This window comes from Coptis chinensis, chromosome 4 (genome assembly GCF_015680905.1).
Source record: "Coptis chinensis isolate HL-2020 chromosome 4, ASM1568090v1, whole genome shotgun sequence".
Lineage (NCBI taxonomy): Eukaryota > Viridiplantae > Streptophyta > Magnoliopsida > Ranunculales > Ranunculaceae > Coptis > Coptis chinensis.
Window position 1 is genome coordinate 84,295,886 of NC_141459.1, and position 23,088 is coordinate 84,318,973.

Consider the following 23,088-nt stretch of genomic DNA (forward strand, 5'->3'; position numbering starts at 1 on the left):
TACAGGTAGGAAAATATATGGACGCAAAAGCGTCCAACTGAACGCTTATCTCTAAGGCACTGTTTCTGTTTATATATAATACAAAGAAACAAAATTCTATCAGGTTGGGAATAATGCTAACTAAAATAATGAGATACATACAGAAGGAAGAAAACCAAATAGCAAAACAAAATGGTTAAGTGGAAACCCTAGCATACGAGTTATAGTGTTGTGGTCTTAATACACATATCCAAAATGTAAAGTGTCACAGCCCGAATTTCTAAACAATTAAAAAAATGAATATTTGAAATATAAATATATCAAACATCACTCGGTTCAATTGTCTAAAAACCCAGGCTATGACGGGGTGGATACAACACATGTCAAAACATAAAACCCACATCATAAAGAATCTTAACAACAAAAATAATCTTCAAAAATTCTCTTTATTATTTTATGAAAGTCTATCTTCCATCCAAAAATCATCAATATAACATTCTAAGAATAATAGGTCATCAACATTGTATTCTCATTCCATGATGAATATGAAACTACGTTATTACATACTTCCAAAAAGAACAGACCTAATAAAAGAAAACGGACTGCTCCAGATCAAATCCAAATCAAACGCCGCGATTCCATTGCCTTCCACCTATGTTCCCAAGAACGCACCCATGTTGCCAAAACAAAGCAAACATGGGTCAGCAAAATGGAATTTGCTGGTATGAGTAGACTAACCACATAAAACCATTATCATACTTTAATTATTCAAACAATCACGTTATATTTTTCCATAACTTAATCATTCTCAGCTTGGAAGACAGGTAGTTCCGTCATTTCAACCGGCATAGTTTCTTCCCAAGCAAAACTTCCATTATATTAACTCATTCTAATAACTCGTTTTAATATCTAAATCATTGAATTAAAACTTACCGATATCCATCGGCCAGATAAGGGTAGGATCAAGGTCCCTCGCACAAAATGTTATTAAGTCCTACCCTCATGCAAAAGAAACTTAGAACTTCTATATAACATATGTAGATATTATATTAGGTATTCAAAAGTAAACCCAAACACTCGCATAGTCAAAGAATACAACTAACCCACAAGGCGAATACCTTAGTTCCTCTCTAGGGCAGTCCAAAGAATCTGGTCATTCATGGCACATTCAATGAATACCCGGGTCATTCATGGCACATTCAATGAATACCCATAGATAACGCTAACAGGCCATTTATGGCACATTCAATAAATGCCCACCTAACATATGACATCAACAGTCATAAAACTCAATTCCAAAACTTGAGGCGTGGAGAGTTCTAAAAGAGTGCGGTAAATTTGTTTACGCATTATTGAACTTTATTGCATATATTATTTCAAGAGAACAAAGGAGTATCTTGATTCATATATTTTTGGTTTACGTGTTATTAATTTCATGGATGTATAAGTGTCATAGCGTTGCATATCATAAAAACTGAAATATCACATAGCAGTTAATACACATACACATGTATATAGAAAGGTCTTAGCCTAAAGCCAAGCATGCAAATAGCCCTAGTCCTATCCTAATAGACCGAATCATAATCCGAGGTAAAAGTCAAATTTGGGTCAACTGGTCAAAGTCAACCCTGGTCAACAGTCAAAGTCAACCTGCCCATGGTCAACATCAGTCAACCAGCCAGGTCAACAGCAGTCAACCGGACCTAAACTCCTCTAACCCCAAAAGCCCAAAGCCTAAGGCCCATAATCTAAACTTAAGTATAAACATAAAAATCTAAAATTTAGAACCCATAAGCCCACCCACGAAATTCGAGCCCAAGCCCAAATCGAACTTTACTGTTCATCTCCTTCCTCACAACACCTTCACCAGCGCCTCCACCTCCAGCCACTCGCCACCACTAGTGAACCCAGCGGTTTGGTTCCTTTTTCAAACCCCTACCTATCTATACTAACAAATCGCGATTCCCTTATACTGGGTAAATCGAGATCGACTCCATTAATGGCTCCTCTGGAGCTTCAACAGCCCCGACCACAACAAAATCAACTCTCCACTAACCGAAATTAACCTATAACAAAACCCCTACTACTTTAATTCATACCATAAACCCAATTCAGTGATTCCCCAACTTCCTCCCTCAAACTGGATCTATATTTTCGCCCACCATTAACGCGCTATTCCCAAGCTTCAACTTCACTCTCCAGCGCACAATCAAACACCAACAATCAAATACTAACTAACAGTATACATCACAACCAAAATTTCTAACAAAACTATCAGTTAAACACCACAAAGAATAAGACGTCTTGAGTTCTGAGGTTGACGCCAGTAACAACCGGCGTCAAGGCTTCGACAGTTTAAATTCTCCAATTCATCAGAGCTTTACATACTGTAGAAATGCTAAATTTTGTATCTAATAGCCGGCACCATTTCAGAGTTTACAAAATCTCCAATATGTAAAACAGTATTGCTGGTATGTTTAGCAAAACAATAATTAAACAAAATAAACATCGTCAGACTACTCACAGTTTTTAAAACCGAACAGCTTCCCGAAAGCGATACCCCGAAAGGCCGACGTCGACTGTCGCACGAAAAGACGATCTTCCTCGTTCAAAACCTTTTCAGTAAAACTCTCTCTTTTTTTTTTCCTAAAACTCTTGCTGTGTTTTTCCCTCAAAAACTCTACGTGAGAAAACTCCCCGAAAAACAAGGACAACACTTATCTATTACTTACGGGACTTTTATCCCTAAGCTGATAGTTATCCTATATTATTTTATCTATTATTCATTATTATTATTATTAGGAAAATAAAATAATAAAAACACGGAGTGTTATAATATACACACCTTAAAAGGATCTCGTCCCGAGATTCAAGGTAGAGTGTAGATTAGCCAAAGAATAGTACGTCAACCAATATAAAAATGAGACATACGTGTATACGTAAGTATACACACCTTAAAAGGAATACACATATACAATATCATATAGATAGACATACTAATATGCAAATCATATACTTTGAAAGTGTGTCTATATACGTATTGAACCCAAGAAATACCCAAGAAATACGTGTATACGCTAGCATACACAACTCAAAAGAATAAACGTAATTAGTTTTCTTCAATTGCCAACACTTAATTAAAATCATTCTTTCACAGTTCAACAGATTCATATCATCAACGACTTATACTATGTCCACTATCACATAGGATCAAACACCTACAATGTGATGCATGCACACTCGCTCACACACCAACGATATGCAAGTATACACTGGTTCACACACCAACGATGCATACAAGCTCTCTACCATCACATAGGATCAAACACCAACGATGTGTGGTATGCACACTGGATCACACTCCAACGGTGTACATGTATATACTAGATCAAACTCCAACGATGCATACAGAGAGATGTTATGTATATTGGATCACACACCAACGATATACATAACTTGGACAATATAAAAAAAAATTTAAATCCAACCTTTATCAAAAGGGTTTTCCTTATTCCTTGGGTAAATTCCAAATTACTCAAATATGAAATTTTAAAATAACAATTTCTTCTTTAGCCAATACTTACTTAAAATAGAAAACTCCATTAGGAAAACAACACTATAACCTGCTGCACAATTTCAATTATAAATTTCATAAGAACTAACATTTAAAACAACTAGCATTTTATTTTCATAATCATACGATAATTTCTTACATGCTAAATACCAATAAAGGAACTAGTAAACAACAAATTCAAACATACCTACATTAACCAGTGCAGTTCTTAGCATAGTGTCCCAACTGTCCACATTTATAACACTTGCCTACTAGTTCATTTGGTTTAGAACATCTTCGAATAGTATGTCCAACTTCCCCGCAGTTCAAACAATTACCATCAAATCTCTTTAGCGAAGCACTCGCGTCTTTATCCACATGCTTACTTGTTTGCCTATTATATGGGTGATGATGCCGACTTTTTTCTACGCCGCCCTTGACGTGTCGACTAGAAATAAGGTGTGTCGGGCTTGTTTTGGGGAATTCTCTTTAATCTTCTCATCTTTGGGTTTATTATCCAATTGTTCATATCTTAATGCCAAATCTAACTTCAAGGACGAAAGTTTCTGAATCAAAGGGTATCAAATAACTCGATAGATATGGCTCTAGTCCACGGATGAACTTCTGGTTCTTCTTTACTTGGGTATCCACTAGATAAGGAGCATACCTCGATAGTTCATTGAACTTAATCACGCACTGTAAGAATAGCTTTTCCCTCCTTGGGTCAGATGAAAGAATTTCTCAGTTAATTGCTCCTTAACAGCACTAGGAACAAACCTCTTCCCTCAAATCTTACCTGGAAATCCTCCCAAGTCATAGTTCCCACATCCACATTATCGTTGATAGACCTCCACCAAAATAAAGCTGACCCTCCAACCGGTGTGAAGCCAACTCCGCCACGCACCTCGATTGAGTTGCATCTTAGCAAACACGGACTCACACATAGTAACCCATTTCTCAGCATCAATGGCCCCTTTCTCTCCCTTGAACTTCTGGCCTCCTAAAGTGGCAAAATTCTTGTTTCTCCTAGCAAAAGGATCACCTAGATTAACATGTTGACCCCTCTGAATAGTTTGCACCAATTGAGTTAATATTGTTCCCAAATCAGCAGATACAGTATCACTTCCAGTACCAGTAACGTCATTGTCATCTCCAGCCATCACCTTAAACAAAACGGACTTCTATTAGTACTCCAAACATCATAAACTCAAACACACCCAATCACCACATTCCGAGGATCACCAAGACCTTCCAAATCTAGACTAACTTAAGCTCCGATACCAAAATATCACAGCCCGAATTTTTAAACAATTAAAAAAAATGAATATTTGAAATATAAATCCTCAAACTGGATCTATATTTTCGCCCACCATTAACGCCCTATTCCCAAGCTTCAACTTCACTCTCCAGCGCACAATCAAACACCAACAATCAAATACTAACTAACAGTATACATCACAACCAAAATTTCTAACAAAACTATCAGTCAAACACCACAAAGAATAAGACGTCTTGAGTTCTGAGGTTGACGCCAGTAACAACCGGCGTCAAGGCTTCGACAGTTTAAATTCTCCAATTCATCAGAGTTTTACATACTGTAGAAATGCTAATCTTCTTCTTAATAGACAATAGCCGTATTTATTGATTCATAGAGATTACACTTTCCTACAATACAAAATCATATAATCTACATATGGAAAGAAATCAACATGAGTATATTCTATATCTTCCAATACTCCCCCTCAAGCTGGAGCGAAGATATCTATCAATCCCAGCTTGACAATAGAACTCTTGAGCAATGAGGGTCCAACTGGCTTGGTGAACATATCAGCCGTTTGTTCTACGATCGAACAAAACTTTGGAATGATAATAATAGGCTTTGACCTTTTTCTCGATGAAATGTATATCTACCTCAATATGTTTCATCCGGCTCATGAAGTACTTTAATCGAAGCAAGCATGATAGCTGAGTTGTTATCGCAGAATAACTTCGAAGAAGGCCCTACTCGAAATCCTAACTCACCATAGAGAGAACGTAACCAAAGAAGCTCACAGGTTCCCTGAGCCATTGCACGATATTCAGCCTCTGCAGAAGATCTCGAGGTAACATTTTGTTTCTTACTTTTCCAAGATATCGAGGTGTGACCCAAAGAAAGTACATAAACCCGGATGTTGACCTTCTATCCGTCTTGGAACCAAAGATAATCTGCATTCAGATAACAAACAAAGTCGATTGTCTACCCGATGCATAGAACAAACCAAGTCTCGGGCATGACTTGAGATACCTCAAGATATGATAAACAACATCCATGTGAGATATGCGGGAGCATGCATAAATTGACTAACAATACTAACCATGAAAAGGCTACATCGGGCCGGTGTTAGTCAAGTAAATCAATCTCCCAACCAAACGCCCGATCTCGAGATGGATCGAAAGTAATTCTCGGACTTCGGAAGAGAGTTTTGCATTAGGATCCATAGGTGACAAAGCTGGCCTACATCCTAACATGCCTGTATCCTCCAACAAGTCTAGAATATACTTCCTCTGAGATAGAGAGATCCCATGTCGGGAACGTGCTACCTCAATACCTAAGAAGTAGCGAAGGAGCCCCAAATCTTTCACATCAAATGCCTTACTCAAATCAGATTTTACCTGAGCAACACCAGATATATCATCACCTGTAACTATAATATCATCAACATACACAAGAAGGAGGACACGATGGCCAAACTTGTTCATTCGAACGAAGCAAGTGTGATCAGATTGGCAGCGGCGGAAACCAAGAGACAGCACCACCTGGCTGAAACGAGAAAACCAGGCACGTGGTGACTGTTTCAAACCATATAGAGATTTCCGAAGACAACACACTTTCTCAGCAAACTCCCCCTCACCGCGAAAACCAGGTGGAGGATCCATATAAATAGTTTCTGTTAGATCACCATGAAGGAAAGCATTCTTGATATCCAGCTGATACAGAGGCCAAGAATACGAAGATGCTAATGAGATCAAAAGCCGTACAGAAGAGAGTTTTGCCACTGGAGCAAATGTATCACCGAAATCTTTGCCAGGAACCTGGGTAAACCCCTTGGCAACCAATCGAGCCTTGTAACGATCCATAGTACCGTCTGCCAAATACTTAATAGAAAACACCCATTTGCATTGAACTGTTTTCTCACCAAGTGGCAGGAAAACCATATCCCATGTATGGTTCCGTTCCAGGGCTTCCATTTCACAGTGCATTGCAGTAACTCAATGGGGATCACGCAAAGCCTAAACCTGATCTCGAATTAAAATCGAAGATGTTGCGACCAAAAAGCCCGATAAGAGCTAGATAGTCCCTGGTAAGAAACAAACTTGCTAATAGGATGGTGAGTGCAACAGGTAACAATGAGACGGTCAGTTGGATGCCTATCCCGTGAAGACTTACGAAGTGGTAGCGGTGGTGGTGGTGGTGGTGGTGGGGTAACATGTGGACCCGGATAATGTAATAAACTTCGAAATAGGACTAGAGTTACCGGGAAGAGGCACCGGGGCGAGGAGTCCTGGCGGGGGTGGAACATGGGAATGGCGAACATCTTCCCTGTAAAAGGCTGCTCAAGTACCTGGAATTAGTATCAAAAACAGGTAAAGGATAAACAGGGATAGAGTTTTCATTTCCAGGTGGAAAAGAAGAGTCCATAAAGGTATCTTGTTCTTGAAAATAGAGTTTCGGAACAAAGAATGGTGTATCCTCCAAAAAAGTCACATCCATGGTATGATACAACTTACGAGTGTGGGGATCATAACAACGATATCCTTTTGAGAAGACAGCATATCCCAGAAATATACATCTAATTGCTTTATCATCCAACTTTGTTCGACTTGGACTACGATTTTGGACATAGCAAGTACATCCAAACACCTTGGGAGCTATCGGGAATAAGACTCTATCCGGATGAAGAAGACGGAAGGGGGTTTTATTATTCAAAACACGACTCGGTGTACGGTTAAGAAGATAACTTGCAGTCAAAACAGCCATATGCCAATAAGATTTGGGAACATTCATTCCTCGTAAAAGGCAGCGAACGATTGCCATAAGACTCGGTTTTTTTCTTCAAAGAACCCCATTTTGTTGGGTGTGTAGGTGTTGGAAAGTTGTTGAAGAATGCCTTGTTGATTAAGTTGGGACACAAAGGCATTTGAAACATACTCTTTGGCATTGTCGGATCGAATACCCTAACGGTAACATTATCTTTGGGTCTTAACCATTCCAGAAAATTGGTAAATGAAGAGAGAACCTCGATTTTTGCTTGAGCAGATAAACCCAAGTACACTGGTGTGATCATCAATAAAAGTGACATAGTACCGGTGTGTCGACCGGGGATGTTATTGGAGGCGGTCCCCAAACATCGAGAATGAACAAGATCAAATGCACAGTGGAGTAATGATGCATTCTAGAGATATAACTAGAACGAAAGTATGCTTAGACAAAGTTTAAAATGTGACAATGAAACTTATGAGACTTGCAAGCTTTTATTAATTAGGGAAATAACAAACAAAGATCTTGGAAGTTAACATGTCCTAAGCGAGCATGCCATAAGTTCAAAGGCGTAAAGAGAAAACATAAGAGCTTTAAGGCGGCAACCCTTGAGCCTTGTAAAGGCGTTGACCGGTGGAGGTTCCCCAAAATAGTAAAGTCCGTCATGCTCATACCCCATGCCAAAAATCGCCCTCGTTATCTCGGTCTGGATAAAACATCGGTCGAGAGAAAAATGACAAAGACAATTGAGATTTTTGGCTAGCCCGACTACAGATAACAAATTAAGGGAAAGGTTTGGCACATGTAGACGGTGAAGCGTAATAGATGGTGAAAGACAAACCTCCCCTTACTTAGAATAGGGGTAGATGACCCATCAACAAAGCGCATTGGAACCGATGGGATGATATCTGATGGATGTAAAAGATTAGACTCACCATCATATGGTCATTAGCCCCGAGTCAAGAACCCATGTGGGTTTTAGCGAATCCAATCTAACATGAAGAGTAGTTAGAGTACACGAGGCAGTCATAGCTGTAGGGGACGGTTGAATTCGGACGAGAGAATTGAACTATAGTGAAAAGCGATCAATCCTAGAACTTCGGTGATTAATCGTGCTCAGTGCATCCGATGGAGTCTCAAAAGATGCTTGACAAATCGCAGAAGCATCACGAGGAGCACGGTTCTTAGAATAGTTTTGAGAACCAGTCTTAAATCTCAACTCCGGATACAGTTTAAAACAACGGTCTTTAGTATGTCCCGTATTCCCACAGTGATTACAAACGAATGGCTCCTTTTTGCGAGTTCCAGCAAAAGAAGCCTGAAATCGAGATCCGGAATTAACAGCAAATGCCATCTGATCAATGGGAGTAGGTGTCTCTGAAGATGGTGTGACTTTTAAATGGCGGCGACGTTCATCACTTTCTACCATAGCATAAGCCTCACTCGGAGAAGGTAGTGGAAAAGTACCCAAAATCTAACAGCGAAGGGTCTCATACTCATCTCGAAGGCCCAAAAGAAATTGGTATACCTTTCATCTTCCGGACGCTTTGTGGAGTTCCTTAGCAATAGAAAGAGTCATACCGAAATACTAGCCAGAAATTGAGACTTGTAATGAGCTAACTTCGTCCCATCCCTTCTTCAGATTTCCATAATAAACCTTCACCGAAGTCATTTTTTGACTAGCATGAGTAGCGATGCCCATAAATTTCGTACTTACGGATTTGGTTCACGAGAATGTGCATACATCTCTCGTTCAACCCGATCCATAACCCATCAACCGTATCATAAAACATAAATAATTCATAAACATCGGGCTCCATAGAATTAAATAACCAGGTTAAGATCTTACACCGGTCGGTTTCCCATTACGCCAATTTGGTAGAATCTGTTTGGTTTTGGTACCTTCCCTTGCAACCAAACGGTTTTCCCTCGAGCACCAAGAAATAAATGAGCGTGACCAAGCGGGAAAATTACCGCCACTAAGCAATGAATTAGTAATGCGATGATGCATTGACGAATTAACTTTACTGATCTCACCGCCATTATGAACCCTAAAAAAAAATTGATTGACACGAAGATCGTCAAAGCGAGGCTGCAGAAGCCCACAAAGAAGAACAAGGTTTGCTAGAGAGAAAAGAAACGATCTCGGTTATTCTTTTCCAACAAAGAGACACCGACCAGCTAGAGACAAATATAGAGGCAACCGACCAAAGATGTGGCAATGAGTTGATATTAATCGGCAAACTTCAAGATGCGTGGAAAAAAAAAACACACACACACACACACACAACATCTTCTACAGATCTATCCAAGTCGTCTTTAACCGATGATTACCGACACTTTGGCCTCATAGAGAAGTTTTCTAACAAAAAGAAGATAAGGAAATGAGTTCATTGGATCGAGACATGCTCCGATACCAAGTAGATTGGGTAGAAAGGCTTATCTTCTTAATAGACAATAGCCGTATTTATTGATTCATAGAGATTACACTTTCCTACAATACAAAATCATATAATCTACATATGGAAAGAAATCAACATGAGTATATTCTATATCTTCCAATAATTCCCAAGCTTCAACTTCACTCTCCAGCGCACAATCAAACACCAACAATCAAATACTAACTAACAGTATACATCACAACCAAAATTTCTAACAAAACTATCAGTCAAACACCACAAAGAATAAGACGTCTTGAGTTCTGAGGTTGACGCCAGTAACAACCGGCGTCAAGGCTTCGACAGTTTAAATTCTCCAATTCATCAGAGTTTTACATACTGTAGAAATGCTAAATTTTGTATCTAACAACCGGCACCATTTCAGAGTTTACAAAATCTCCAATATGTAAAACAGTATTGCTGGTATGTTTAGAAGAAACAATAATTAAACAAAATAAACATCGTCAGACTACTCACAGTTTTTAAAACCGAACAGCTTCCCGAAAGCGATACCCCGAAAGACCGACGTCGACCGTCGCACGAAAAGACGATCTTCCTCGTTCAAAACCTTTTCAGTAAAACTCTCTCTTTTTTTTTCCCCTAAAAACTCTCTGTGTTTTTCCCTCAAAAACTCTACGTGAGAAAACTCCCCGAAAAACAAGGACAACACTTATTTATTACTTACGGGACTTTTATCCCTAAGCTGATAGTTATCCTATATTATTTTATCTATTATTTATTATTATTATTATTAGGAAAATAAAAGAATAAAAACACGGGGTGTTATATAAAGCAAATTGAAAGATTAGTCCTGTTATCCTGTATCATAGTCTTGGTACGTTTTGTTGAAAGTCTTACTACAATCATCTTCGAGGGAAATTTTTATCAGGTACTGCACTCATGCTCCTTGCCTACTTCAGACACTGAAGAAGGCTAAAACTTCCTGTCTGTAGCGAAATGCAAACTATAATCATCTTGAATATACACCGAATCTCCAGTAAAGATTGCAGGCATCCGTGTTCCCATTTTAAAAAAGAAATGAAGCCAGGATTAAATGCATGTACAAGAGGAATATATTCGTTTTCCCTTTGCTCTTTTCACCTATTTTATTTCATTTTGATTACACTACACTTAAATTGATAGTGTATATTCTAAAATCAGCCACTTGAAGATGGTTCAATGGTCCACATTGCTCACATATTCACTACCAACAAATACTTGCAGAGTTCATTTCCATACAACGACACGCCTATTTTCGCTTTCCAATGGGAAAGTAAGGTAGTATAGAAGAAACCAAATCAAACCATTTCCAGAAGTTTAATATTCCCCGTGGAATTGGCAGCAACTAAGGTAGAGGACTGGCCACGCCAGCACACAGAGGAGACAAACTGTGTGGCATCATGTATTTCATGACCGGAGAATGAATCCTCACGGCTAAAATCGAAAGATATCATTGGCATAGGGAAGGCCTTGTGGTAGATGAAGACCTGTTCAAAAACAATAAGAACATAAACTAATTGCAGAGATAGAAAGTATTGCATGTGAAGGTCACTTAAAACTACAGTTCACCAGTGACACAATAACCATTTCCTTTTAGTTTAACCATGAAGCATCGTGTGTCCAAGGACATAACCATGCAGTGGATAGACAAACAACTTAATCGTTGATGCCTGATAATTTTGACTTCATGAAAAATGAATCCCTTTTTTTGTAATAGCAAAATATTTGGAGAAGCATTTGGATAACTTCAATTATCTTAATGAATAGGATTAATTGTAGATTATGTATTGATGATTGAATCAACATGGAACACGCCTTCTTCCATAGCTTTAGGCTGGAAAACTTGGAAAAATGTGGTATGTGTCAAGGCGGAAAATATAAATTGTGCATTCAGTTAATAGGTACAGTACCTCATTTGTTTCCGATCCAGTGGCAATATAACCATCATATACCGATAGGCCCACGAAATTCTGGATAAAACCAAAAGTATGTTATTCAACCACATAATATGACATTTTTTTATCTATAACGAGAATGCCGAAACAACAGTTAGTAAACAGACAAAACATCCTGTAACAACTTGCAAGGATCAAGAAGTTTAGTCCAAGACAACAAGTGAGCTCACCTTTACATTTGTGTGTCCAGTGAAAGTTTGGATAGAACTGTCAAGTACTTCTGATGTACATTTCGATAAATCCCAAAGCTTAAGGGAGTTGTCGGTAGATGCAGAAACAAGAGTCGTTGAATCTATAAACTTGACATAACTCACGGTCTTCGTGTGACCCATTAATGTGCACCAAGGCATTTTGGTGTTACGAAGATCATAGCAATAGATCTTGTGATCAGCTGAACCAAATACAAGTGAGCGCGCCAAATTGGGAGGGAACTGAACACAGCAGACATTGGCCTTTGTTCTGATAGTACCAATACTTCCTCCCTGCAGTGGCTTGCCATGTAAGAGAAATATATTATTACACAACCACATTAAACTTAATGTCACACTGAGTACTGACAGTTAATGACTCCAGTACATTTAGTGTCAAAGCTGACATCCACCAAGTGCAAAAGTAGAATTGCCTGATTGATATTCCAGAGCTTAACAGCACCATCATCGCTTCCACTAGCCAACTTCGTAGGATCTGCTAATGAGAAATCAACAGACCATACACGCTTCTCATGCTCCTTCATCTCCATAAAAACCTGACCTCGTGTAACATCCCATATCTGAACTTCAAAAAGAGCCACCAAATGACCTTACGAGTCAGTAAACCGGAAAGAAAAATTAAAAATAACTAAGAAAAGTAAAAACATGGATTACCCACCTGTACAACACCTTCAAAATCACATGAAGCAATCTGGCTTTTGATGTAACTATTCCAACATATGCTGCTAAGCTTTGATCTGCTAGCCATCTCAATTACCGGATAATGAATGCCACGATCTTTATTAAGAATCATATCATACTCAAAGACTTTGATTTTTCTAGCTACACCAGCTGTCGCAAAGAGTTCTCTGTCTCGATCAAAATTTATGGAGCATACTAAGTTGGAGGAGTTTATCAAATCCCCTTGGTCAAGGTCAGCTTGAACCTTTAACTTGCTGAAACATAGGTAATTGTTCAGATTCTGAAGGAATGGATTTATCCATCCAGTTCTTTTAACTATAGTATTCCCTGTGTTGAAGCCTAAATTATTTATAAAACTTATTACATTGGACCCCACACCTTTGCTGCTAATATCAGAACATCTATTCAGAAATTTTTCTGTAGGCTTGATTATCCTGCACCTTGTTGAAAAATATATTGACTCCAATTTCTTTGAGTTCTTCATCAACCTCATACTTTTAGACGGTGCACATTCACGATTCTTTGTCAGTGTCTCTGACATCTGAACCTCATCTTTATCACCAATATGAAGTTCCGGTACGAAGCGTTTTCTGGACCCCGACCAAGTTAATTGTTCATCTCTAGCAAGATCTTGTGACTCATAACCTGCACTTGTTGATGCTGAACGATCATTCTTGCTTAGTTCTGTCTGTGAGCCCCCAGTTTTCATGAGAGTTGATTTCTGCGTTAAAACCTCTTCAATATCCGAAGACAGCCAACAAATCCTCTCATGGAGCATGCTGGCCGATTCCTTTTTTCTTTGTTGTATCTGCAAAAGGAAATCCAGCAGCAACTCCTGCTCTTCAATTTCCTTGCTTAGATTTATCGCTGCTTCACGCTCCTCCCTTGGTTCATTGAGGAATTCACTTTTTAACAGCTCACTGTTGTATGTCATTTAATCAATTTAGGATATTGACCACAACTATTCTGCAGTGAGAGTTTACAAGTTTTTTTTTTGTTTGAAAAGATCTAATCTAGAGTAATAGTATTCAGTTCAGCAAACCCCATGCATTCATATACAAAGGCAGACATAACAGCCGATGTAAACACTAGCAGTCTAGCACTCGAGAAAGGTGTCATTACAGTACCTAACCTTTTCTCATCACAAGCAAAGACCATAAACTTGAAGAAATTCAACTACTCGTCTAAACACAACCAATAAAGAATAAAATGTAGGCCAAAGAGAACCAATATTTCACTAAAATAGGTTTTGTCACACTTCATGTTGAAGTTAGACTTAAACAAATTAAAGTACAAGAGTCACCTCATTTTGGGCCGAGTACTTGAGTGAGGGTGCAATAACCACAGGCAAAATGAAGCCTCCTTTGGCCACTTCAAGAGCAACTGTGGGGGCAAAACCCGATGTCCCAAATTGGACATTGTATTAAGCTTTTCTTCATTTGAGCTAAACGGGGAGAATAACTGTTCAAAGAACAGGCAGACTAATTTAGATAATACAATCATATTCCAACTCTGAAATGCTCACGAACATGAAAACCAACATTTGGATACGGACCTCAAATAGAAGAACTCCTAAACGATATATATCTGAAGAGAAGGAACTTGGAGCGCCGGCAACCTCTTCTGGACTGCTGTACCAATTGATTTCTGCAAGCAATATCTGTTTTAGGTGGAAATGTATATTCGATGCTTCCAAATCTTCCTTCACACTGCTATCTGATTTTCTTTCTTCTATTTCTCCTATAGCAATTTGATGCTTTGCATAAGTCGAACTAGACTGTAACAATCTGATTTCATGTCCTCTCTGGGTAGCATCAGCGGGGGATAAGTCCATCCTGGCACCTAGAGAGGGCGTTCCGCTTCTCTGCTTTTCGAATCTATGGAGTAAAGGTAAGGTGCACTGCCCCTCTGCAATTTTTCTGTTTAAAGCATGACCAAGGAAATCAGAAAGACCTCCTCTGCTTGAACATGAAACAGGTTCAACCAAGGAAACATGATTGAACGCAGACATGGCAAAACAGGATGGTCTCACATTATGGACAATGATTCCTCGTGAATGTGCCAGGTTCACAATTTCCACAACCTGCCTAAATATATGCAAACATTCAAAGTCGTCAACTGAACGCTCCGGTTTATCCAACCATTGCCTCAAGTTAATGTCAGCCTTTTCTACTCCACGAGCAAGATAATTCTCTGCCACTTCATTGGCACAGTTACCAGGAGAGCCCACCCGATAGTCTGGGAGATCCTTGCGGCACAAAAGTGTCGGGTCTATCTCGTTGCCCTCTAAAACCTTGTCACTATATATGTCTCCATGAACCATATCGAGTCCCTCACTTGATATCACACAATCACTCATCCCCTTGGAAGAATCAGAGTCCTCCCATTTAGAATCTAATGTATCCTTCATTGCAACCCACCAAATTTTAAGCGTCAATGACAGAACAAACTCAATAAAAACAAGTAGCTCCACTAAGACCAAACTCTCATTTCCACCATCATTTTTATAATCAAGAACCCCCTTCAGACTAAAATTAACCAACAATAACAGAAGGTCTCAGAGCAGACCATTTCATTTAACACAACTCACTGTCATGAACACAAATAAACTTCACATATGAGCTTTGTACATGCATTTTCTTGGGCAAACACATAAGAAGTATCATGCCCAAAAACTCACACCCAAAACGCAAGTATCATGCCACTTTATATAACAAAATTCTTTCTGCATGCATTTCTAACCAAACACATAACAAACATTTACCCGCCACAAAAACCCCATTTTCTGAAATGAAAAAAAAAGAACATACAAACATGTCTTTAACTACAGGGTACCCTTAACTACATTACAGAAACTCAACTACCCCAAACAGAGAATATCCCTACAAAGCCACACATATCTAAAAAAACAAAAACCATATAAAGAGAAACAGTGAGAAAAGTACCATATCAGATGTTCTGTTGCTATTGCTACTGAATGTTGTGTAGTGTCCGAGTGTTGTGTTCATGTGTTGTGTTGTGTCTAGTGTCTACTACTCAAAGCTCAAACCATACATTCAAAACATTAATTACAAACCAACCTATATTTTCATCCAAAACACACCTCAGCCTCACAAAACACTTCTTGCATTTTTAAGATACAATGCAATTTCCAATATGTTAATGTCGGGTCCATACCGGTTTACTTTCATTGTCTGTTTTTAAACACAAGAACATGACTTTCAAAACGTCTACTTCATTCTTTCTTTGTATGCTTTTAAGTTTTAACTACAGGTGATTTACGTGGCAAAACTAAGTCCTCTTGAGTTTTGAGTTTCTAACTACGTGGCAAATCTGTTAATTTGTGGTTGTAGACTTTTTGTTCTTGTGGTGTTTTTTCTACATAAAAATGTTTGACTCACTGAATCATACTGTAGACCTGTAACTCCTGTAAGTACTCTACAAATTGAGCGTAAATATTTTGCACTTTTGAGAATGCATAGATGGCCAAAAATCCTTTCTCACGAATTAATTTAGGCTGTTGGGGCAGTTCAATTATCAATTTAGGCAGTAGGAAAAGGGTCAAATGCAATTATTTCATTTCAAGGAAATGAGTACATGACTAACTTTGGAGATTCTAGCCATTTTTCGAGGAGTTAAAACAGGTGATGTAATGTGGCCATGCATTTGTCTAGCGGGTCTGGTAAGCATATGAACAACCTATTTTGCATACGCTTTTTAGTTTATCTGACTTTGCCAAACATTTTAAGTGGCAACGTGGTACCATAGATATGACGTAAATTTGCGTAAGTCGTTGTATTGTGACCAACAAGCCAGTATTTTAGTGTAGTGGAAGTTTTAAACTTAAAGAAGAGATGTCAAGTGGCAACAATTTGTCAATCCAAGTTGACATTTGTCCATGTGGTATGCAATTCATTGTAGAGGAGATAGAGTTGGTCAATCATGTCTTATTTTTCAACTAAGGCGTTCGCGATTGTTGTGTGTCAAATGTGTGGGTGATGGTAGTGTTAGAAGTGGGTGATGTATTTGAGTTAGTGGATAAGTGGGTCTAGTTACTGGGGTATTTATATTATATTAAGTGGTAGAATGCAAAGAGTGGTAGAATGAATAATAAACAGAAAGCTAAGTGGTGTTTGGATATATTTTTTCAAAAAAATTATTTTTGTTTAAAAAGTATTTTTTCGAAAAAATATTTATTCTAAAAACAGTTTTTAAATAAAATATGTTTGGGCTGTGATTTTTCTTAAAAGCTCTTTTATCAAACCAACAGATTTTACACTATATTTCTCGACATATTTCGGTACATCACGGCATTTAGTATTAAAATATCCGGGAGTTTATTTGCCATGAGCACCTAAAATAAAAAACTAAAAAAATATAGTTTTTTAATTTGAAAAACAAATTTTTGCTATTTATCCTAAAACATGTTTTTTGGACCAATAAATATTTTTTGGGTGAAAAACTATTTTTTAAAAAAATAGAAACTAAATATGTTTATTTATTTTTTCAAAAAACAAATTTTTTCACTAATAAATATTTATTGAGATCTAAACACCCCCTAAAATTATTTGCTATTGTTCAACTTTGAGTTGCAATAGAGGTCACGGTTCCTTAGTGAACCGATTTGGTGGTCTCGGTTTCCTCGAATTAACCCAAATCTATCCTACAATCTTGAAGATTGTATCAGCCACTAGTCATTGATAGGAGGAGATAGAGTTCGACAAATTTTGATTTACCTGAGTTTCATATTTTTTTTCTCAATATATTTCTCTATTACCTGTTTTAATCTTATTGGGTTAATTAAGAAGTACTGGGCATATGATGGAGTCGCTAGAGAGTTGCTCTTCCAATGCTTCTAATACTCCTCTGCAATTTTCAGGGCCGGCTCAACCCCCTAGCAAAATAGGCAGCTGCTTAGGGCCCCGCAGCCCAAGGGGCCCCAATATAATTCAGTCCAATGCTTTCTTTTCAGCCTACAATCGTTTTTCTGGCCCTTATTTAAGTGTTAGATAACGTACATTGAAATCTATGAAATAACGTTAGATAACCATTTGTTTCTCTCACCTTCTCCAACATTTCTCTCGCGTTTTCTGACCAAAAAAATTCCTCGCATCCATTGGCATTTGAACTTTGCCTAGGGCCCCTGATTGTTTTGAGCTGCCCCTGGCAATTTCCCTTAAAAATAATCTAACTTGACCCCAAAATTACCCTGCTTGAATATGTGCTTCATTCATGCATATTTGTTGCATTTCCGACAAGATTAGCAACATTCGTAACAGCTCCATGACTATTTCTTAGCTACATGGTTACAACAGCAAACATTGCAAATTTTTTTGACCTGTCAAACTAACAGTTTTTTAGATCTGAGTCCAACCAGCTGCTGGAGGCAACCAAGCTGCTTCCAAAGGGTTAATATTTTCTTCTGCAGATGGTGGAGAATCAACTTTCATCCAATATTTCCACATCTCAGTAGATTCAATCAATCAAAATAGTATTCATGTTATAAGTTGTATGCTTAAACCTGCATTCATTTCTATGCTGCAAAATATGGTAAATAATACGTTATAAGACTGTTCCTCCAAGTCATTGTCTCATTGAGAAACTTCCACCAATTCTTAGAGTCAAAACTTTCACTATCAGTTCTAAGACCCAACATATATAGAGGCATAGAGCATAACCATAGTCTTGAGATCCAAGGGCAGCTAAAGATAAATCGTTATGCTGCAGAAAATACAAGTAGCATATACAGTAATGTGGTGCTGATTTAGTATGCCCCCTGCAGGAAGCAGATTATACTACCAACCATTCTGTGGGCAGAATGAATAATACTACAATGAAATGTTAGGCGATATTATAGTTCCTGGGCTGGTTATGGCATTTCCATAGAGGAATGATTGGGTATTACCGTATTAAAGAAGAACCTTCATGGAAACCGCATAGGGATACTATAGGCTTTTGTGGTTTAAATCCCCTCAGCAGTCAGCACGACCTGATGGAAGGACAAGATGGCCAGTTGGCCACCACCAGGCACCAGCATGCATATATCGTGTCTTTCACACTTGGCACCCTTGTGACTGTACAGGCGAAGAAAAGAGGAGATATAGACCCTTGCGATTCTAGTCCATGTTACACTTGCACTTTGATGGGTCCTGTCACCTGTATTTCACATCCAATAATATGTGAAGAAGGTGGTTAAATTATATGTCCGTACTCCAGACCCTAACCAGTAACCCCTAGCTCGGAAAGGCTAATAATCCAATTAGTATTACTCACATTTGGTTTGCTTTATAAACACATAATCGCCATTATGTTTTGGAACCAACTCCAGACTCCAGAACATGTCAAAGTTAGTCGAAATACGTCTCTTGAAAGGTCCACATAAACCAAATGGATAAAGTGGATCTCAACATTCTAACTTAGAACTATAATAATTTAAATTCTGAAAATGTGTACCACTTTTATATACTGGTGGGGTAAACTGTCAATAATATTAATTAACTGATCCAGCAGAACATCAGCTTTCCTTAATTTCCAAGAGAAATAATCTTTGAATTGAACATTTGACCCTAGATCCGAAAAGCAAAACATCATTCTGATTGGAAAAGAGTACTTTGATGACTTGCTTATGTGGTGTCTGCTTGACTTCAACTCAACTAGTTGTCCAGTTTTAGAGGTAGCAGCATAATATGGCATGAGAAATGCACTTGCCTTGCAACCAAAGGGGCCTTGCTTCCCCTGCATATAATGCAGATCCACTTCCAACAAAGAAATGGAGTGATGTTGCAGGCTTGCAGCTAATACAGCATAGGGAAAACATTTTCTACCCAATAGTTCATATGAGAAAAGGCAAGTTTATTGGGATGTTTTTTCAATCATTAACTCTGAACCAGATAAGAATGCAATTCAAGGAAGTATGTGATAACAAGTATATATATATACAAAAATCATGGTTGGTATCGCAATCTGAATTTCAATTTGGTACGTATTTACACTTGAATACCAACTTCTACAACTGTCCTAATTGACGACAACTGTGTTCAAGACCGAGGAAACATACAAATCAACACAAAATTCTTCCAAAGAACAAAAACGCCTACAACGTAACTGAAGGTATCTGTATAAAATTCATAGTTGTATGCAAAAACCGTTGTTACCGACCTTCCACCATAATGTCAGACCAAGGAAGAGACATAGAAGATGAGAGCGAACTCCGAATCTCATCTAAGGTCGGGTGCTTTTTATGATGGAAGCTACGCCGATACTTATACCACATTGCTGTCGTTTTAGCCTTGTCGAGCATATAGGCCTCCATGCTGTCTGATTCTGACTCCACAGTATCAGAATTCCCTTCCAACAGCTTAACCACTTGTCTTATTGTAGGCCTAGAATTTGGTTCAGGGTATGCACACAACAGACCTAAATGTAGAACTCTCTCAACCTCCTCCCCATCACAACCACCCTTAGTCTTCAACCTCTTGTCGAGTGCATCGCCTAATTTACCTTGTTCCATTAGTCCCCATACCCAATCAACCAAATGTGGCATCCCATCTTCAATAGGCCTTCTCCCACACACAACCTCAAGAACTAAAACCCCAAAACCAAACACATCTGTCTGTGCTGATGCTCGTCCATTTCGGACTATTTCAGGCGCCATGTACCCTACTGTACCAATCACACGAGTAGTACTTGCCATCTCTCCATGCCCATGCATTCGAGCCAACCCAAAATCTCCTAACCTTCCATTCATATCCTTATCAAGCAAAACATTACTAGCCTTAATGTCCCTATGCAATACTCTTGCTTCCCATCCTTCATGCAAGTAAAGAATACCAGCAGCTACATCCTTTAAGACTCTTAGCCTATCTTCCCAATTCAAGATAAAACTCTCTTCACATTCAAACACCTTCTTATCTAAACTCCCATTCTCCATATAATCATAAACTAGAATCAGGTTACCCTTCTCTCTTTTACACCAACCTCTCAATCCAACCAAGTTTCTATGCTTAAGTCGACCAAGGCTCGAAACCTCAGCTAAGAATTCTCTCACGCCTTCTTCACTTTCATGCGCAAATTGCTTCACAGCAACCTCAGCTCCTCCAACCACCCCCTTATAGACCTTCCCATTCCCACCAAAACCAATAACATTCTCTTCTGAAAACCTCTTAGTGGCGACATTTATGTCCTGGTAATCTATTCGATGAGGCCAATACTCTAGTTCCCACTCTTCCATATCTTCTCTCAACCTCTTTTGCCTCCGCTTCTTCTTCACCAAGAACAGAGAAATGCAGACAATGAAAACTAAAACAAAGACAATTCCCCCCACAATTCCAGCAATAAATCCACTTGAGCCAAAAACAAACTTTCCTCGAGGAACAAATAAAGGTAAGTTCGACGTTTTCAACAATTCACCCACATATACATTTGAGTTACTGAAGCTCCACCCTAGTATTCTGTGACTTTCAACCAGTCTCCCTGTTGCTGCGCCAAATCCTACATACATTTCATCTAGAAAAACCTCGGATAGATCAATAGAAACATTCAGTAAAGCCTTTCTAGGCTTCTTTTTTCCAGCAGGAGCCATAGTAACACTTAACTGAAAATTCAAATAATCAATCCATACCTGATAATTGACTCCATTATTCAATACCAAGTCCTCAAATGACCCTTCCTTTTTATCGCTCCAATACCCCGCCGGTTCTGCAGCTAACGATGTTAGAGAATTCACATCAACACCGACATGGTTTTCATTGATATCATTGAACTCTTGATTCTTAAAAACATCAAACTCAATACCAAAGACATGGTTATTATGATCACCATTGTTAGTCCAATTGAAAAGACCAAGATGTTGAGCTGAACTAGTACCTTGAATACCAGTATGAGGAGTGAAAACGAAGACTAGACCGTGACCAGGGAGAGTATTTTTTATCCTGGCTATAGAGAATATAAAAGAAGTGGAAAACGGAAGAAGGTTAGTAGAATTTGGTGATCTAGTATGGATTTTGGTCGGGTATAAAACACGACCTATGGAGAAAGAAGATTCAGCAGTAAGAGATAAGATATTGGAACTAAGTGTAGCATTGCCAAAGAATAAGAGATCAGTAGAGTTGAACCTGTTGAAGACAAATTCAGTAGCTGAGCTGAACTGAAGAGATGGAATTTGAACTAGTAATAAGAGGATGAAGTAAGGGTGCAAGGCCATTAGACCAAAGGACAAATTAAACTTCAGTTATTACTCTCAGAAGAAGATAGACCACTGAGAAATTAGAAGATTGTTGGACCTAGTTTGGAATGTAGGGAAACCAAGTGGCCAAGTGGGAGTTGCTGGACTTAAAAGGTAACATTCGTGTTGGTCAACGTTTTAGATCAATGCTATTTACTCTAGCATATATATACGAATTCAACTGGGATCTTGCTTCATCAAAGATTCGAGAAAATGGCAATGGTTTTTTGGTTCAAACCAGAAAAATATTGAGATTAGTTGACACATCCGAAACCATTCAATGATGCATATTTGACCTTTCATTTTTTATATGGGATTGAAGGAACAGGACTCATTTGTAATGACGCTAAATACACTCTTGTATGTGTTGTTACTTGTTACCGGAAGGAGTATAAATAAAGTCATTTAAGGTTGTTCAAAATTTAATAGAAAAATGAGCAAGTGACCATACAGAATTTGACAGAAAATAATATTATTATTTAGTTTCCTACAATTTCTTGATGGGCAGATGACGTACTAACGTACTTCATTCATTTGAATGGAGATTTTATATTAAGTTGCATTTTGGATATATTTTAAGAGTATAAATATAGGCACCAAAGAGTGCAAGACAGCCCATGATTTCAGCTCTAATGGTTTCCAAATTCCAATTGCTTATACGAGTATATGACCCTACATGGCTACATATATATATTGCACCACAGCACCAAAAGGGTCCAAAAAAAAAAGGAAAAATCGATCTCAATGGAAAAGAGAAGGAAAGAGGGAGTTGTTGACGCCATATAAACGGAAACAGGAAGGAACACAGTTCCAGGGGAGTTGTCCATCTGATCTGACTTCATAGAAACCGCATGCCAATGAACAATTTCATATACATGATTTCGTTTAAAATGCCGATATTAGTTAAGATTTCGGGCTTTCATAGATTCGGCAAGAAAATGTGGTTTATAATTGATAGTCTGATAAGATATATACAGTGCTTACAGTGCTAATAAGTGCTCATACATACAGAAGTCATGGACTCATGGTACT

The 23,088-nt window shown here is 38.3% G+C and overlaps 2 protein-coding genes across 10 annotated transcripts; both read right to left on the bottom strand.

The window, feature by feature from the left end:
* Window positions 1–11,038: 11,038 nt before the first annotated feature.
* Window positions 11,039–16,054, bottom strand: LOC147505231 (protein SPA1-RELATED 4-like). 7 transcript variants are annotated; one of them, XR_015193255.1, is made up of 8 exons: window positions 15,779–16,054; window positions 14,389–15,237; window positions 14,137–14,294; window positions 12,811–13,753; window positions 12,520–12,712; window positions 12,114–12,434; window positions 11,899–11,958; window positions 11,039–11,475 (listed from the first exon to the last, which is right to left on the bottom strand). XR_015193255.1 is itself a non-coding variant. In XM_086557824.1 (8 exons), the coding sequence occupies exons 1-8, from the start codon at window positions 15,839–15,841 to the stop codon at window positions 11,287–11,289; spliced, it is 2,721 nt and encodes a 906-aa protein (XP_086413950.1). In that variant the 5' UTR covers window positions 15,842–16,050; the 3' UTR covers window positions 11,039–11,286. The 7 variants fall into 7 exon arrangements, 6 of the variants coding, with proteins under 6 accessions (XP_086413950.1, XP_086413952.1, XP_086413951.1 ...); XM_086557824.1 differs by having other exon boundaries at window positions 12,114–12,425; window positions 12,566–12,712; window positions 15,779–16,050; XM_086557826.1 differs by having other exon boundaries at window positions 12,114–12,425; window positions 12,566–12,712; window positions 14,389–15,361; window positions 15,779–16,050.
* A 3,693-nt stretch (window positions 16,055–19,747) lies between these two features.
* On the bottom strand, window positions 19,748–22,415 carry LOC147505232 (L-type lectin-domain containing receptor kinase VII.1-like). Of its 3 annotated transcripts, none has more exons than XM_086557833.1 (2): window positions 21,699–22,370; window positions 19,748–21,530 (listed from the first exon to the last, which is right to left on the bottom strand). In XM_086557833.1, exons 1-2 carry the CDS (start codon window positions 22,033–22,035, stop codon window positions 19,984–19,986), a joined length of 1,884 nt encoding a protein of 627 aa, XP_086413959.1. In that variant the 5' UTR covers window positions 22,036–22,370; the 3' UTR covers window positions 19,748–19,983. The 3 variants fall into 3 exon arrangements, with proteins under 3 accessions (XP_086413959.1, XP_086413957.1, XP_086413956.1); XM_086557831.1 differs by having other exon boundaries at window positions 19,748–21,536; XM_086557830.1 differs by having other exon boundaries at window positions 19,748–22,415.
* Window positions 22,416–23,088: the final 673 nt, after the last annotated feature.

Excerpts from the sequence above, each read along its gene's own strand:
- LOC147505232 (XM_086557830.1), bottom strand. The coding sequence starts at position 22,035 with ATGGCCTTGCACCCTTACTTCATCCTCTTATTACTAGTTCAAATTCCA.
- LOC147505231 (XM_086557824.1), bottom strand. The coding sequence starts at position 15,841 with ATGAACACAACACTCGGACACTACACAACATTCAGTAGCAATAGCAAC. Across the intron at positions 12,426-12,565 it reads AGCTCTGGAATATCAATCAG|GGAGGAAGTATTGGTACTAT; the intron begins GCAATTCTACTT and ends AAGCCACTGCAG. Across the intron at positions 11,959-12,113 it reads CTGGACACACAAATGTAAAG|AATTTCGTGGGCCTATCGGT; the intron begins GTGAGCTCACTT and ends GGTTTTATCCAG.